The 18,581-nt window shown below is 37.6% G+C and overlaps 1 protein-coding gene across 3 annotated transcripts in view; it reads left to right on the forward strand.

Annotated features, from left to right (window-relative positions):
- grm8a (glutamate receptor, metabotropic 8a) overlaps positions 1-18,581 on the forward strand; it is a 189,310-nt gene that overhangs the window by 54,760 nt on the left and 115,969 nt on the right. For all 3 annotated transcript variants that reach the window (XM_026923574.3, XM_026923578.3, XM_026923577.3), the window contains one exon: positions 16,694-16,910. In XM_026923574.3, the coding sequence (XP_026779375.2) occupies positions 16,694-16,910 (217 nt within the window). The remainder of the gene's footprint in view (positions 1-16,693; positions 16,911-18,581) is intronic.

Consider the following 18,581-nt stretch of genomic DNA (forward strand, 5'->3'; position numbering starts at 1 on the left):
AGCCTGCACCACTATATGTGCAGCAATATGGTATGCCTTAACACAATCCCATATAAGGCCATGCAATAGAGAAAGCTTAATTTTATTAGGAAGAGCTCTGTGAAAAGACCAAAACCTGATGTAGGAAAAATGTATGCAAACAGGCCGAATAAGCAACATTTTTACTGAAATAGGCATCTTAGAGTTCATCTGCCCCGTGACTTACAAAAATCCCACATGGCATAAGCGTGGCCATATATTCCACATTGTTTGTCCTCAGTACAGGCTACTAACACAAACACCGTGCTTGCTTTTTTATCAAGAAAACTAATACTCAAAATAATGTCAGTGGAACAGAGGGATTGAAGACAGTTAAAGTTGAGTTGGCTTGTTATTACATCATTTGCTATGCATAAGATTTTTTGGTTAAAATGAAAATTATTAGTGAGTCAGTGAAGAAAAAAGATGTTCTGTAACACAGTTTCTGAGCTGATATGATTCACTCTGTCAAGCCTGTGTTAGTATTGAACCGTACTAGTGCACTGAGCTGTCAGATGCACAAATCCAATCGCCAAACCAAAGGTGATGTGCATCTTCCTTCCGGCTGACATGCTAATTTCAGTGCTTGGCTTGTTTGTCATAAAACAAGACTGTGAGTCCCCACAAATGATGATACTTAGTAAATGACTCATGGACGCATTAGAAAAATATCTTTAATATAGCCTAGTTGATCTAGTATTTCCTATTATAAGATTACAATAAATCAAATATAAAATTATAAGACCTATTTCCAGACATTCTTACTAATTTCAGGCTTGAAATAGTCCTGTTCTTTTGGCCTGTCTTTTGGCTGATTTTAAGTGTTAATTTTGCTTCTTCATCTGCCAATAGAATAAGAAAAGTCAAAGCTTGAAATTTGTTAAAAAATATCTGATAATACTCAGTAATTTTGGTTGTAAATCAAGATATTTTCACTTGCAAGATGGCATTTTTGCACTGCACAGGACTGGGGGAAAGCACAATATTGTCCGCACTTATCCTATCAAGACTATTCACAAGCAACCTCACTGCAAAAATAAATAATAATAATAATAAAAAAAATTAAATCTTAGCAAGTGAAAATAACTTGAATATATTTTTACTATTTCCAAGTACAAGATTAGAATAAACCATATATAAGATTAGTAAACCTATTTTTAGATTTTTTTTTTTACTGATTTCTAGCTTAAAGTTTTCTTAATTTATTCTTTCTATAAATAAATTACATGAAATGAAGAAAATTATCTGTCAACTGAACAAGACTCCTTCAAGCCTGAAATTAGTAAAAAATCTCTAGAAATAGATTTAATAATCTTATATTTTATTTACTCCAATCTTATAATAGGAAATGGTAGATAGAATTGACTATATTATGGATATTTTCACTTGCTAAGATGTCATTTTTTTGCAGTGTAAGACAGAATTCCAGGACTTCCTTTCTGTAAAGCATAAAATTTATGTGCCATTGTTTTGTGCATGCCTGAAAGTCATGTACAGTATTTATTTGTATTGATGGAGTGGTGTAAAGGGAAAAGGAGCTGCAGCTCAATCATGACTCTGGTAGGTTTCCCATCATTACACATTTCTTTGTACCTCTCATCGTTGGTTGGGAGGGTACGCCAGAGCACATCCACTCCTGACACATGTGAGTGTGCGTATGAGAGAGTGTCTGCAGCAGTGTTTTCATACAGCTTGCCTTTTGAATTCACCGCTGCTCCACCAGGAGCTCTATGGCAGTGATCAGGCTAGAAAAAAAAGGCACACAGGAGCAATTAGACTGCATTGTGTAGTCTTTCAGAATATGACATGAATTTGTATGAATTGTGAATAATACATGAAAGGAGCCAAGGTCTACATGAAAGATGGGTGTCTGTGTGGTTGTGAGACTATTGTCAGAAGGGAAATTATATTCTCAGCTAAAAACACAATACTCGGCTGAAGCGAGCTATTATGTGTTGCACTTGAACTAGAAAGTATCAACCTACTCTATGAAACAGGTATATAAAAGCAGGAGCCAGCCTACACTTTTCCAGCAGACGCTCAGTGCTATAACCCTGAGTCTGGGTGAGCCAGACAAACTGGACCTCTCTTATCTCTGTGTCTCATACTCAACTTCCCACAGGAGTGATGAGATTGGAGCTTGTACATGTGTCTATTTCTGTACACAAGTACTGGAAATCTGCTGCAGAGAAGATGGCAGATTTCTTTTTCAGAGTGTTATTAGGAGACAGGCAGCTGACCCTGAACGTGTCCACTTCTGCTATTTGTCGATTGTTTCAAAATGTGAATTTTTATCTTATTTCTTCTCCTTGCTGATATTAATGTCAATGCAAGGTTTTATGTAGTGTCTGAATATAGTTTGGCATCTACAGAGAACTGTAGTTAGACTGCAAAATGTTATTTAATAAGCAGTATTTTCTTTATAAGGATGAAGCACTTATTTGAGCTTTTACTTTTCTCTGTGAGAAAGCCATTCATATTATCTTGCATTTAAGTATAGAGGTTTATAGAGAGAACTCTCAAAGCTACTTCAAATACACCAGCATAATATAATTTCTCTTTCAAGCACAGACCCCAAGTGCATTTGTAAATGTGCATTAAAAAAACTAGATATATTTCATTTTGTTATGTGATTGAATCTGTAGTACATAAGTTATAAAAACTAGCTATCATTATTTAGTGCTTGAAAAATACTCTAAAACCAGGTGTTCTCTCTGCGTTGTGAGTTGGAATAGTAAATCATTCTGTATGAAGGTGCCTGCTAAAGTAAATGTAAATATAATTTGGAGTCAGGCTGTCAGGCCAGATTTTGCATGAGTTCAGTCATACCTTTTGAATGTCATCATAGACATAAAATCATCACTCCCAAACAACGACAGCTTGTTTTTTCTTCGACGTCACCAGTGACGAGTTCTAGAGAGCTGGAAAACCTGAAAAAAGGGTATGTGACCTGAAGGGTGATGGTGTATTCACTGCTTTTTGCTGAATAATTGAATATTTAAAGCCATAGTTCTATAATTAAAAGCAAGTTATAAGCAAGTTACTAAAATGATAATCAGCCAACTTACCTTTTGTGGAATTTGTTAATATTTCTGACCCACACCTATGTTACGGCCTGCGAAAACCCTTCACGTGCTCAAATTTTGACATTTTATACTTTCTATAGTTCTGAAAACTACAGGCTTTCTTGAGCTGAAATATGTTTATCTTTTGCATGTATCTCAATCAGAACTAAAATCCGTTTCCCAAAATTAAAAGGAAGAAAATAAAGATTTCATTCCAATTTCACTAAAAGACCCTCCACCTAATTCTACCTTTACAACCTAATCTACTTATGAAAAAAACAGCATCACTGATATTACCACTCTGATTATCATCTACATCAGTCTTTCTCATCACCTGAGGTATAAGTCACTCAGGTGACTGAGGTTAAATAACCCGAGCCTCGTCATCATCTCTTACCTCGACTGATCTGTGTCTGCTCTTGATGATTATTATAAGGTCATTTAACCATTTAAAAACTTGTCTTCTGTAGCTGACTGAGTGTGTAAATGCTCTATGTTTTGATGACGATGTGATGGAGCAGGAGCATTGTGGTCATTTTCACAGCCAGTATCTAAGGCAAAGTTATTTATTACATATCGATCTTGTTGAAATAGCATTGTTATTTATAAATCAATATGTGGCTTGTTACCTACTTATTTGTCATCCATGATTTCTGTAAAAAACAAACAATCTTCGCTCAAAGGATATTATTCAACTTGTTTTTACCCTGTGTTAGGTCTGAGCTGTGAAAAAAAGGTTTTAATTTTAATGCCTCGACAAGGTGGAACAACTTACAGAACACTTAAAATTTGAATTTATGATGTTTGTAAATAACTTTGAGTATAGCCATAATGGAAGTTGCTTCTGCAATATTTGATTGTATATTACTATGTATTTTTTCTATTTATGTTCGATTTATCTATGTATTTTCACTTATTTTCCCCTCTCGGGAATAGTGCTAGAAGTTAACTTGGTTGGTGCAGAACATGACATACAGAGCATCTGGGTGAAAGTTTGATATTTTGCTATGCAGCGTAAACTCGTGCCAGAACATTGATATTCAACATATGGAAGGTGCTGCAAATAAGCTGTATGAGAACATTTTTTTGTGAGACGGTTGATGTGTGTGAGAGAGACAGCTAGAGAGAGAGAGAGAGATTGTGTAGCTCTAAGGCTCATTGCTAGAAGAAGAGCGGAGGGGTATGCAATAAATTGGAGGCAGGGAAAGGGAAGGAGATATAGAGAGATGCTTTCCAATAGACCTCGGAGGAAACACAGTGATTTGGTTACCGGTGGCATAAACTGACACTTGGTGGAACGATGCAGAGAAAAGGACAAAATATGTGTGTGAGATAGATAGATAGATAGAGGGAGAGAGAGATAGAATGAAAGAGATGATGATGATGATGATGATAAATTGAAGGCACAGTGATGGGGTATACAAGAAGGAGAAGAGGCTGGGATGAAGGAGCAGGGGGTGATATTGAAATGGAAGTGTAAATAAGATGTAAAGAAGAAAAGAAGCTTATGAAGTGAATGAAAGTCAGGGGGATAAAAAGCTCTGTGAGAAACCGTTTCACATTCTGAGCCCAAGTGGTTGAACTGAAATTCATCTGTGAAAGAATGAAGCATTGTAAGGGTGTGGAGAGAGTGGTGAAGAAACAGCATATAGCTAACATCAAAGAGAATTGTTTTCCCTTACACACAGACTAAAGCTGTTAATAGTGCAATATCTCAATTATATCTGAAGAAGCTCTGACAGTCTTCACTGTAGGTCTTGAGAGAGACACAATATAAATATCCCACTTTTCTTGCTGAGGAAAATCTGCATTGAAGAGCATTCTTATAGAGGTTAGAGAGATGTTGGTTAAAGTGGGAGTTGGAGAGAAAAAAAATTCTGGAAAGCAAAATATTTTAAGATGAAATTTTAATAAAGTCAAATTGATCTAGCATTAACTATTATAGTATTACAACAAACCAAATATAAGGTTTCTAGAACGATGCAAAATTCTCTGCCACTAGAATAACAACATTGAAACATTGAAAGTAGTAAAAAAAAGTCTAAAAATAGATCTAATGACTTTTTTATTAGGTTTAGTGTAATCTTATAATAGCAGATACTAGATAAATAAGACAATATTCAAGATATTTCCACTTGCTAAGATTTAACATTTTTCCAGTGTAGAACTGGCGCATTTAAAGACAGTATTATAATTTCTATAATGCGTGCTGCTGTATCAGGTTCCATGTAGTTCTGTGTAACATCCGAATTCTGATCAAGCCTGCAACAAATGGAAACATTAAACTGCATTACAATTTCACATGTTTTTATTTCCATTCTCATTATTGTAGTGATCGGTGAAGCCTCCCTGCCACATTGATATGCAAGGAACACTGGCTCCCTCCCAAAGAATTGAAGGCTTCCAAATAAATAATTAAATCCTCAGTTATCAGGCTGGCTGATGCATGCTTGTCCTGATCAGAAGGCTATAAGTGGCCTAAGTACACTGACCTTCATCCTCCTGTTAAAGTCAGACCAGGCTCTGATGCTAGTGAAATGCTTCTAGAGGTCGACTGAACCAAAGTTGGTGGAGACAAAATGGATTTGATATCAAGAAACAAAAGTTTTAATGGAGATATTGTGAAAAATGTCATAGATCCTACTTGTAAATGTTATAGAATATCCAGGGAATTGGTGGACAATCAATAAACCCCTATGGTGTTTGTAAACAAAAGGAGTTGAGAGTAAGTGATAAGAGTTTATCTGACTGAAGAATCTATCAGAAATTTTATTTAGGAATTGGAATGACATTAGCTAAAACGTTATCCACTTATTATTACAGATTAGCATTAAAAGACAGGGATTGCTATTTGGCCAAACTAACACTTTCAAATGGTGCAACTCTAGAAGATTCTTAAGGCTTGGTATCCTGTCAGTGGCTAAATGATGCTAAGCAGTGGTCTAGCCTGCAACGACCAAACATATATACACATCTCATAGAAACTCTGAGCGTTTATACTAGAGAAAATGATGGTATACATGTCTTGTGATGATTACAACTTTGTTGTTTGTGGACACACTTTCAGACACATTTTTACAATTTCAGCATTGAGGAAGTCGTGGCACTGAAAGCTGAGGTGCTGCCCAAACAGCTGCCATAAGCTCATTTGTTAGCTGAACAAAGCTAAGCTAGTTAACTTTAAGCTAGACGCTATAAAGTGTCCATTATAGTCAACTCCTTAGTAAGAACATGACCTAGCTATCTAGCATTAGCTAGCTAGTTTCCTAATGTAGATTTTAGGTGAGCTACATTTGTTAAAGCGATATAAATTAGGCATGTTAGCTAACTAGTAAGCTAAGCTTGATAAATTCTTAGTTAGCATGACAACTTCACTGATATGATGGTTAACTACATAGCTGAGATGAAATGGGAGCTGCAAAGACAGCTCCTCAGACCCATTGTTCTTCTTAATTGCCTGTGACCACAACTGTCTTCTGTTGTCTTGGAAAAGTGTCAGATTCGACAGGATGTGGTTACAAACAAAGCTATTTATGAACACTTTTCCGATTCTGACACCCAACAGCCCAGTGCAACATTTTAGAAAATAAATTCTAGCTCTGCTCTTAAAATTCACTATAGACTCCCGCTTTGTTTCTGCAACCGTAATGCGCAGCTGATGTCAGAGTGACGTGTCTCACTCAGGGGTCGATAATCATCCTGTTAGGAATGCAATGATATCTGAAAACAAAAAGAAAATATTAAACTTTTTAGCTAGCCTTGTGTAACCATCATCAGCAAAACAGTGATAGTGTATGCAAACAAGGGCTTTGCTTTATTGTACATTACTGAGATGATCTCTTAATATTCTGCACATGCTGCACACTGTTATGATACACACACGGTGCTCTCCCAAAGGGAGCGCCTGATTATATGAGGACCGCGTTCCCACAGCCGTGTTTATGACCTTGGATGTCATTTAATGAGTCATCTGTTGCTTGTGAAAATTTTCTGTTTGTATACTCACATGTATATATGTACTATGTAGTACCCCAGTTACAGAGAAGAGGGGGCTGAGTTGAAGTGAACATGTCTTTAAAAAAGAAACTGTCCAAAATTACTGCCTTGTGTCTATTACAGTTTCGGCATGTAATTTTGGCCTTCAATGACCTCTGTCTACAACACTCACACATTTTGCTGTAAATATGAAAAATTAATTAATAGAATTAATAAGAAATAGTCCTTTCACTGTTACCACTGTTAGGTGATCTTGGGTAGAAGGTTAAAGTTTGAACTTTGACGTTGGCTTGACAGAGCCCACTCAGCATGTGTGAAGTGTTAAAGGATATTACAGTGTTTTGTTTTCGTCGATTTTAAAATGTTAAAGCATTTAACAGTTGTGTGTGGTTGCTAGGGTGTTCCTAGGTGGTTGCTGTGCTATCCCAGTTGGTTGCTAGGGTGCTGCTAGGTGCTTGCTGTGATATTCCAGGTGGTTGCTATGGTGTTGCTAAGTGCTTGCTATGATATTCCATGTGGTTGCTATGGTGTTGCTAGGTGGTTGCTTTGCTATCCCGGGGGTTGCTAGGGAGTCGCTAGGTGGTTGCTATGATATTCCAGGTGGTTGCTAGGGTGTTGCTAGGTAACTGCTATGTGGTCCCATGTGGCTGCAAGGGTGTTTCTAGGAGGTTTCTATGTGATCCCAGGTGGTTGCTAGGTTGTAGCTCAGTGGTTGCTAAGGAATCTCAGCTGGGTCCTAGCATGTTAATTGGTTGCTATCATAGTCCAGCTGGTTGCTAGGGTTTTAGTAGGTGGAGCAATGCAGTTTTAAATGTCTTCAGTGTATCCGAGATAAGAAAAAGGCTCAAATCATGTGAAAGCAGGAAACACTTGAAGCAGGAAACCAGTGAAAACCACACTTTGGAGCTTATTCTCAAAAGAACAAGCATACTTATTCTGTAGAGTATCTACAGTTGTGTGAACACAGAGAACAGTATGTTAGTTATGTCAAGGCAACATAATAATAATAATAATAATAATAATAATAATAATATATTGTGTCTATGAAAAGTAATGAGGGAAGCGGTGAGGTGCTCTGTGTTCACTGCGCCTTGTTGTCTTTCCCGTGTTAGACAGCAGTGCTGGGAGGGAAGGTGAGATGTTTAGCTTCAGCTGCTTCTCACACTGAATAGAGAATGGAGGCATTCAGGTGGGAACAGTGCGACCTGCGATTCTTTCCAATTCTCAGGTCACCAAGGACATGGTGAAAATGCGAGGGAGGAAAGCTGCTGATGCTGATGTAAGAAGCATACAAATCATCTAAGTTTGTTCAGTTGCTTAGTGCAAAACTCTTATGAGACAAACTATTGCTGAAAATTGGCCATTTTGACTGTACGGCTGCTGGAGGTCTGTGGCTGTCTGCTGGAATACAGCAGCACATCATAAAGTATAAAATGATGATTAGTGGTGATGAGACTCTTCAAGTATATTTTATTACATAGTCAAGATGTATAAGAGTTTCACACAGGGATGCAGGAAGGCGTTTTGCAGTGGAGGTGCTGGCATTGTAAGCAGTATTCATGTGGCGTGAGCTATGACGTCCTACTCGAATGATAGTCAAATCATTTCTCTTTTAAGAGATTGTGTGTTAATGATAATAATAATAATAAACACAGGGTGTTTAAATTCTCACATCAGAAGGTGTTGATTAAATTTCTACAGCAGCACTGAATATTTACGACTGTAACATGAATTACAGGTTTATACTAATGATAACTCATTCTAATACGTTATCGTTCCTATAACAGCTCGTTCACATGGACTTGTACAGCAGACACTTCATGTAATCTAAGCCTAATACAAAATGAATTAAAACGTGTTGTTGTATAACAAAGAAAAGCATATGATTGTTGATATGGTAAAATCTTCTGTTAGGAGATGTTTATTTAACATTTATGGAAGGAGACTCCAGTGTCAGGGCTTTGTAACAGTAAAGAAAGTTTCCTAACATGGGAGTTATTTCCTCTTCTCACTTATGCTATAGCAGCTATAAACAGTTGTTCCCTCACCAGGCTTTCTTTTTTTCTCTCTTTAAATTAATGAGACAAAAAAACCAAAAACCTACAGCTAGTCATGTTGCAATAACCCTGAAAGCACAAACTCAAGTCTCATGGATGTTCCATTACATTAAATGTAATGATGAACAGTTATAAAGCGTGTCGTTCATTACTAAAAAAAAACAAAAAACTGCAATTGTTGGCAAATTGCTGTTGTATAAAAGGAGTGCTATCTCCCACATACCTGCTCAAAAACTACTCAATTTTGGTTTTCAAGTTTGTTTAGCATATTTCTTTGTTTTTTTATACTATTATTATTATTATTATTATTATTATTATTATTATTATGTTAGCAGCATTTGCAGTTAAAGGAATCCTAAAAGCTTTGGGCTAGGATTATGTAGACCACACAAGAACATAATAGACAGCATAGAACAAAACAGAACACACACAAATCACTTGCCGATACTGCATACAGTATGTGTGAGAGACAACATGAAGGCTACTGTGTGTATCCCTCCCAGTGGAGGGCTGAGACACCAAAAGAAATATGCTGGTTTTCCTATCTGTTCCATAAAATATTCCATAAAATTTGCCTCCCAATCTCCTCATATGTGTTTAATTGCACATAAACATTATTGTTCCTCTCTTCATAATCCACAGAGCCATGAAAAATCCTTGTGTTGTGCTGCTGCACGCACCCAGTTCCTGTTCTGCATTTTAATCACCTTGGGCAACCAAGCTGTACGCAGCAATACGATGCAATTAAAGGGTTAAACTCTAACCAGTTTAATCAACACTGGATAACATACACTATTTATTCAGCTTCTCACATATATAGCCTTTTGTAAAGAAATATAAGCACATTGAAGGAACATATGTGTATGTGGTTAAAATGAAATGGAAGTCCTTTGCAGAAGTAATTACTGAATCCATCTTCTAGTTTACAAAAAAAAGCCACTTGTCTCTCAGTGGAAAGGCTGAGAAGCATTAGGCAAATAAACAGGAATAAAAACCAAGGTGAGTTTTTAAAATAAAATCAACCTGGAGTTTCAATTGCCTTTTGTGAGCCATGTCAATGAACAAGATGTTTCAGATAAAAAGTAATCACAATGCAATTAAGGTGACCATTTAGGGGCATTTGCAAGACTTCTACTGATGAAGTGCATAACAATGTTGGGCAAATCTGTGTGATTCTGTAGTTGTACACTACAAAAACCTGAGTTATTTATGCTCCTTGTGTTGTCCTGTACTCTACACTTATCAGCTGATCACAAGGATTTTGGGAACCTCTTAAACACGTTCACTCTCTCAGATCATTAATCTAATGCCTAAAAACGAAACAGCTTTTCATATGAAGTTCAGCATTACAGTCTGTGAATGTGAATACCCTTACAAACTTTTGTAAGAGAAATACAATGAATTTTCAGTATTACTAACATTTACATCACTAATCACTGATTAAATTATTTAAAATTTGTAGCTGGGAAATATGCTTTCCATTTCGCAGCTTTTGATTAAAAGTCACTAATGCTGTAGTTACTCATATCAAGGCTTTCTGCATCTTCTTCCTCTGGACTCACCACTCAGTTTTTCTGAGCAGGAAAGGGGCAAACTATAATATCAGATTTACAAGATTTGATTTAATACAATAGCCCTATTCAGATGGGATTAAATTTACATGAGGTCCAGGGGTAATTTCCTAGTTTTGAGGAGCTATTCTGTGATTTTATTTCTGTCTGGATCAGCCATGTCGGTGTTTTTTCTCTGACCTCGTCTGAGACACTTACAGGCTGAATTACCTAATGTTTTTCACCAGACTCAGCAGTCATCTGATAATTTTAGTGCCATCCAGAAACACATCCATGATTTTCTATGCAGATGTCACTTCTCATTAGAAAAAAAAGGTGTTTGACTGATGCTAATTGCCATAATTGGTCTCGTAGCATGCGTACCAGTGACCCTCCCTCAGGTATTCCTGAATTGCGAAACGAAAAATGGATGCATTAGAAGAGGCACTCAGCCATATACTTGGTCTGGACATTAAAAATCTTGAATACACACATCACCTGGGAAAGCATTTTCAGAGGGAAAAAGAAAATAATGTCATTAAGTCATTAAGAACAGCGAGATCCTGTAGGCAGAGTGTAGAAGCCATTATAATGCCAGCTACAGGTATAAAGCACTATGTTATATTTGCATATGCACAATATCATCATCTTTTATTTTTCTATGAATAATGACAAGTTGTATCATCGCCAGTTCATTATCTGGGTTTGTAGAAAATACAAACCACTGGAAATTTGCTCCTCCTGAGGAAATTTTATTGTTGTCCAGATGTGAGAGTTTTATTACTGAGGAGACGTATAAAGCTATTTATTACATCCCTGATGAACTAATCCAATCTGTGTACACTAATGTGAGACCATTGTGTTAACAAATGCCCGTAATACATCATGTTATGCAATGATGCTAGAAAACTTCAATCACCCAAATCTAGATCAATGTATAGTGGGGAACTGAGACATTATCGGCAGGTGAGGGTGACTATTTGCCTTTCTTATATCATATTCTAAGAACTGCAGACTCAATACACTCTACTCTACACTGCACTATGTCACCTAATAACTTATAATCCAACTCGATAAAAAAAATAGTGATAGCACCACTATGTCAAAGCAATCCTAGTCTCATTTATCTCAACTCAATTCACAGCAAATTCTTTTGTAATTTTAAAACTACAGAACTACTGCTAGCTGTTGTTGATCTTCAAATATGAATGCATAGCTTATTAAGAATAAAAAAATAACTATATTTTTGGTCTCTTGGTCTAAAGGTGACAGTAGTATGGAGAGTGAGAAAATGGTGGTTACAAACATGTGGTTAAGGAGCCGCCTAACTTGATGGTAGTTCACTAAAAACAACCATAAAGGAACCAAAAATTTCATTTTAATCTCATTTTCAAACTTGGTTTGGTTTTAATAAAAAAATATATATATTATTTTGAAGTTCTCAAGTTATCAGAAGTTGAGATTAACCACAGAGTCATCAGTCTATAAACTCCCCCTTCTCCAAAACATCTTTTCTCTGGAGTTAAATTAAAAGACTTCCTTATCATACATTCTTATATTTGGTGGTTGTATTATGCCAGAGGAAATGCAGACCATAAAAAACAACAGGCCCTACCACTGATTAAAAGAAGATGTTCTCTGAGACTATCCAAGAGTTTCACATGACAATCTGTCTCAGTGGTTGGCTAAAAGGAAAATTGCATACAACACTGCATGCAATGTCATTATAAATAACTAACAAATGACATTATGAATACAAAAAAAGCCTCTGAAATCATCAAAGTATGGACTGGATAAATAGATGAAAATAATTTTGGCATGTTCCAAAGCTTGACCACAGTGCGACAACAGGGATTTGAAGGAACAATTAGCCTTCCAAATGTCATCAGGCAACTGGTCATTTCCCCCTCAATGAGGCAGATCATTCCCGTCATGCAGCAGCAGCCATCAAAGGATCTGCGGTATAATTGCAGTACAGCGCATCACTCTTCTCAGTGGGTGCAGGGTTAACAGGCGATTCCACACTGGATGGTAAGATCACAATGACACAGCGTTCATCAACTGAATAGACTCAGCAGACTTGTTGTTTTGAAGACAGGCTTCTAATTTTACTTTCACCTGTAAAGGTGAAATTACACCCACAAGACATGTCCTTCAATGCACACCCTTTGGTAGTTTTATTCCATATTCTCGCCTTTTTCCCTCATGCAGTGATGAAATATTCCATTTACAGAAACGGGTCTGGTAAATAGTTACATACCTGCTTTGTTTAGAAGCATTAGATTAAATGTGCGATTGAGCACTAAATTCAAATTGACACTAACTGATTATTAATAATTTACCTATTCCATTAAAAAAGCAATTACATGAGCTGAAGAGGTAAAATAATCATCCGCATGATACATCCATTAATTCACACCCAAGTTCAATTATGACAACTTTCAGCCCTTACATGTCTAAAGTTCTGTGATATTAAAAAGAGTCTAGGACAGTCGACAGCCCCACAGTTACTAGACTTCAGTGACATCCAGTATTACACATCACTTTAATTATTAAATTGGCACTTTAAATTAACTAACAGTCTTAAATTATACGTTTCCTTTTCAGTTCTGAAATAAATGCGCTGCAAAATGAGCTACAAATGTAAAACCACCTCTATGATTACCACTTATAGTTTTCAGTACTTCTCTAATAGGATAAAGAGTACATTTTAACTGAAAAGATTTGACCTGTTGTTTCCTCTTACATTTATAAAATGCTGCATTTACAGCAACATGTGAAAAGCATGAATGGCTCAGTAACCAGTGGGTGTATTAACATCAGGCTAATTGTGCCATTTACTTTGAGCTATAGGGTGGATTGTACACCAATTAAAAATTTTAAACTAGTCCTTTATTACCTGGTAGTTAAAAAATATAGGTTTCAACAGAAGCTGCTATAGAAGTAAAACCACTTTGATGAAAAAAAAATCAAGATTTTCATGCACAGCAGTCTCACAGCTACAAGAAAACATCGAGTGAGCTGCAGTTCTGTGGATGGAAACACCTTGCTGATGAAAGAGGTCAGAGGAGAATGGACAGAGTGGTTCGAGCTGACAGAAGGTTAAGTTAACTCAAACAATCACACATTATAGCCATGTTAAGCAGAAAACTGGACAATGAAGATTGTAAAATATTTGCCCTTTTTCCAATCTTCAGTCGTCCAGTTTGGGTGAGTCTGTGCCCATCGTAGCCTCAGATTCTTCCTGTTCCTGGCTGATATGAGTGGAATCCAATATGGTCTTCTGCTGTAGTGGCTCATCTGCCTCAAGGTTCAATGTGTTGTGCTTTCTGGGGTGCTTTTCTGCTCACCATGGTTGTAGAGAGTGGTTATTTGCGTTACCATAGTAGTATAGAACTGCTGCTGAATGTTTTTTTTCAGTGTAAACTCTAGAGAATATTATATGTCCCATCCCCAGCCCTTGTTTTCTGTTGTCTGATTTCATGTGAACATTATCTGCATGATTTTTTTTTACAGATGTACAGGTGTTCCTATTAAAGTGGACAGTAAGTGTATATAGCATACAAGTCTCTAGGGTATCCATGAGAAATTATTCACCGAAGCATTTATAGTGCAAGGCTAAAGAAACAGAGGGACAGTAACAGAAATGCAGTAGCGCATCAGGATTATGCAACAAAGCCTTACATAAAAAAAGGTGTGTTGGAACTAATTCAGAAATGCTATTGGCCACAGCAGTGGCATTACAGAGTCACTGTACTGGTCTGTGGTGGTGAAGCAGGAGCAGCAGAAGAGCTGTTTTTATCTACATTCCTATACACACCTATGGTCACAAGCTGCTGAATGACATTCCTATTAGTGACTCAAGGTTCACCCAAGGTTCTGGTGTTTGCATAATCCAGCTGTTGCACAGTGTAGGTCTGTAGTGGGGTTAATTATCACTGCTGGAGTGCTATCTATCAGCAGGATATACCTGGATCGTTCAGTTAGCTTGGGATGTCTCTCTCTCTCTGTCTCACACACACACACACACACACAGATACACACGCTTGTTTTCATTACTTTCATAAGACTTTGAAAATTCTTTGTTTGTGAACCGCCTTTACCAGAATATTTAGGCTCAGAAAAACAAGAAGTGTTTACTTTTGATTTATGGCTTTTGATGCCTTTTAAAGTCTGCCTTTTGTCTCTTTTCATGTTTGTGTTACATTTTCTGTCAGGCTATTTGCCTTCCCTCCCAGTCATCAACTACTTATCCAACATTATATTTGTTTATGTGTCAGGGAACTGTCCACTATTGTTCAGCCATAACGTAGGAAGGTTATATTCTCATTTTATAATCCTTACTTAAGCCGTTTTTACACTTTTTGCACAAAAAAAGGTCTTGACAGAATTCTATAACAGACTATGTGATAATGTGTGCTTCATGTCAAATTATATGCTAAAGATCTAGACCTAGGATTAAATAAAATTACTACCTTCTGCTGTAGTGGGTGCACAGTGACACAGCACAGGTTTGTAGCTCTTTGACTGGAACTCATGAAATAGTTTCGCGTTATCATAATGGTAAATAAACTCGATGAACAGAGTGTTTGCATGCTAATTAGCTACCTACATATATGTAAGCTGTAATTTAACCTTTATTTCTTTTCTATGATGAGGCCCTTTTTGTCCTGTTGTGATATAGCCATGATGAGATCACCATGATGTTATAGAGACATTCTGTCTGCTACCGCAATTCAACAAACGGCTCTTCTTTTAAATCCCATATGTTTTATTTACAGTTTGCCATTGCCACTACTGTGTTTGTAGCTGTCCTGTGAGTTTTGTGTAATCATATGCCATCTTTCTATTGGTTGCTTTTAGACAATGTAGGAGCGGTCACACTCTGAGATTTTAATAAAAGTTTTCAGACATTGCCAGAACTTTGTCTTCAGCTATCTCTGGTCACAGTGGTACTCTCTTTGCATTTGAATGAAACATTTACAAGGGATGAGGAACAGCAGTGTTTAAAGGTGTGGCATCCTGCAGCAATTTGGAGTACACAACAGTGCAGTGTGGTCTTATAGAGAGATTTTAAGGTCTGCAGTGCTCCTGTACAGCTTCATACTCCTGCATGAGTTCGATGTACTCTGTAGACCTGACGCCAATCGTGGGCATCTGTGAGCTCATGCATGCAGAAAGAGATTAGTGCTTCCCTCCAAGTGTGTGTAGCTGCCCTGTCACCTTGTAGAGCAACGATTCAAACAGATGGCTGGCTTCATGTGTCTCAGAGGAGGCATGTGCTGGCATTCATCCTCCCTGGTTGGTCGTTGTCTACTGATAGTGGAGAACTAGCTAGAGGGCATGAACTGGCAATGGCTAAAAATGTGCAGAAATACAGGGGAAAAAATACATTAAAAGGCAGGCACGCTTGTCCATATATTCTCTCTTATTTCGTCAGATGCTTAGCTTTCAATTTCATAACTCACTAAATGGAACAGTTTTAATATGCTACATTTTTCAGTGTCAGACTCATGCTAGACATCATCACTCATCATCTAGCCTAGGCAGATGGTGCTATTCTGTGCAAATGGACAGCTTTGGCTTGACAGAAGATTTACCATTATAGAAGGTATCAAAACAAACAAATCAACCAATGACTACTTTGTATGGTGAAGATAATTGTCTGGATTTATCTGTGACTGTGTCTGAGATGTCTCTGTCCTGTTTTCTAACACTAATGCTCAAGCGCCAAGCTTCTGAGCACTATGCCTAGACACTGCCTTTCAATAAATCACTCCATCAAATACCCCAAACACCATTATCCAGACTTCTCAGTGGAGACAAGTACGCCCACTTCCTCACTCAGCCTCAGACATTTGGTCGAACTTAGTCTCATTGTGCTAATGTAATCACCTTGACCATCTGTAACATGATGATATTGTTTCTTCAGTGCCATCTGTTTTCCTCTGTCCATCTTTTTTACTCTCAACTCTCTCTCTCTCTCTCTGTGCTCTGTTGTCTATAGATTCCTCAGATCAGCTATGCATCCACAGCTCCAGAGTTGAGTGACAACACCCGATATGACTACTTCTCCCGTGTGGTGCCGCCAGACTCCTACCAGGCACAGGCCATGCTGGACATCGTCACAGCCATGGGTTGGAACTATGTATCCACTCTCGCCTCCGAGGGCAACTATGGCGAGAGCGGCGTGGAGGCTTTCATTCAGATCTCTAGAGAGATGGGTGAGTCGTCTTTGTCTTGTGTCAAATGGAGGAAGACCTGTTAATTACAGCACAAACTGAAGGGTTGGCAGATGAGCATGAACATCAGTCTCATTCATTAAACCTCACCTGATAATGATCTTGAATTTTGCAGTGTCATGTGAGAAGTAAAATGGTGAGCCATGTTTTATTGAACATGTTTGTATTGTTGCTTCTACTATCATTTTTAATTATCTGAACTTTTGTGTCAAGGTGACAGGCTTTTGACTGTTGTTTAGCCAGGGGACTGTTTTGTTCCAGTTCTTGTCTCTGCTGATGGAGAAGCAAAATGTCAAGGCTTAGAGGTGGCGGTGTTTGTTTTTCTTGAGAACAAATGGTGTAAGACAACATTCATGGAGAGCCAGACCTAAGAACAGAGGTGTTACAAACGATTGGAAATGAGAGATAGGAGTGCATCCTTCTTTCTGATTTCCTTCTCTCTGATTTCTCCCATCTCCTATAATCCCATGCACCAATTAAGGGATTACTTTTATTACTCAGACTTCTTGTCTTCCATCAACACAAATGTCTAGCAGCTTTTCTTATTGCATTACTGGAAGACTTTTTTAAAATCTAGCACGCATGAGATATGAGACAATTTGTAATGACATGTACACTATATGGCCAAAAGTTTCTGGACACCTGACCATGACCCCCATATGTTCTTGTTGAACGTCCCATGCCAGATGTAGTCCCCCTTTGCTGTTCTGGGAAGGCTTTCCGCTAGATTTCGGAGTGAGGCTGGGGGTTTGTGATCATTCAGCCCTAAGAGAATTAGTGAGGTCAGACACTGATGTCAGATGAAAAAGCCTGGGGTTCAGTCGGTGTTCCAGTTCATTCCAAAGGTGTTCAGTTGGCTTGAGGTCAGGACTCCGTGCAGGACACTCATGTTCTTCCACTCAAAACATGGCCTATAATGTCTTCATGAAGCTCGCTTTGTGCACAGGGGCATTGTCATGCAGGAACATGTTTGGTTTGCTTAGTTCCAGTGAAGGGAAATTGTAATGGTACAGCATACAAAGACATTGTATACAATTGAGTGCTTCAAACTCTGTGGCAACAGTTTGGGGAGGAATCACATATGGGTGTGATGGTCAGGTGTCCACATACTTTTGGCCATATTGTATGTACTTTAGTACCCTCCTGACTTGCATGTTTATTGTATGATACAATATAAGGGGTTTTGGTGTGGGTATGTGTATACATAACATTTTCCAAAATGGAAAGTAGCATGCTGATCTATACAAAAGAAAGAAAAAGAGGTATGTTAAGAAGAAATAGTAGAATAAAAACGGTGACAACAAAGGAGCTACTGCTAAAAGCCTGCTTTCGTTTACTCCTCTTTTTCTCTCCAGATTTCAGGAGCACTTTCCAATTGTTGTGTTCAGTTTCCTAGCTGAGGCAGATTGCATGCTCAAGTCTTCCGGCTGTAACACAAGAGGATTAAAACTGAGAGACAAAGGATTTAACAAGCATCCAATTAGCCACTAAACAAGTCAAATGAAAAGTTAATAGTCAGGCAACAATGAGGCCCTTGTCCCTTTAAAGGAAGCAACACTTATAATCATCCTCTTAACCATTAACACTATATCAGCTAATGAATTTTTTTTAAAATTAGGGTCATTTCTAATCTTAATATTGAACAATTAAGCA

This window comes from Pangasianodon hypophthalmus, chromosome 18, assembly GCF_027358585.1.
Source record: "Pangasianodon hypophthalmus isolate fPanHyp1 chromosome 18, fPanHyp1.pri, whole genome shotgun sequence".
NCBI lineage: Eukaryota > Metazoa > Chordata > Actinopteri > Siluriformes > Pangasiidae > Pangasianodon > Pangasianodon hypophthalmus.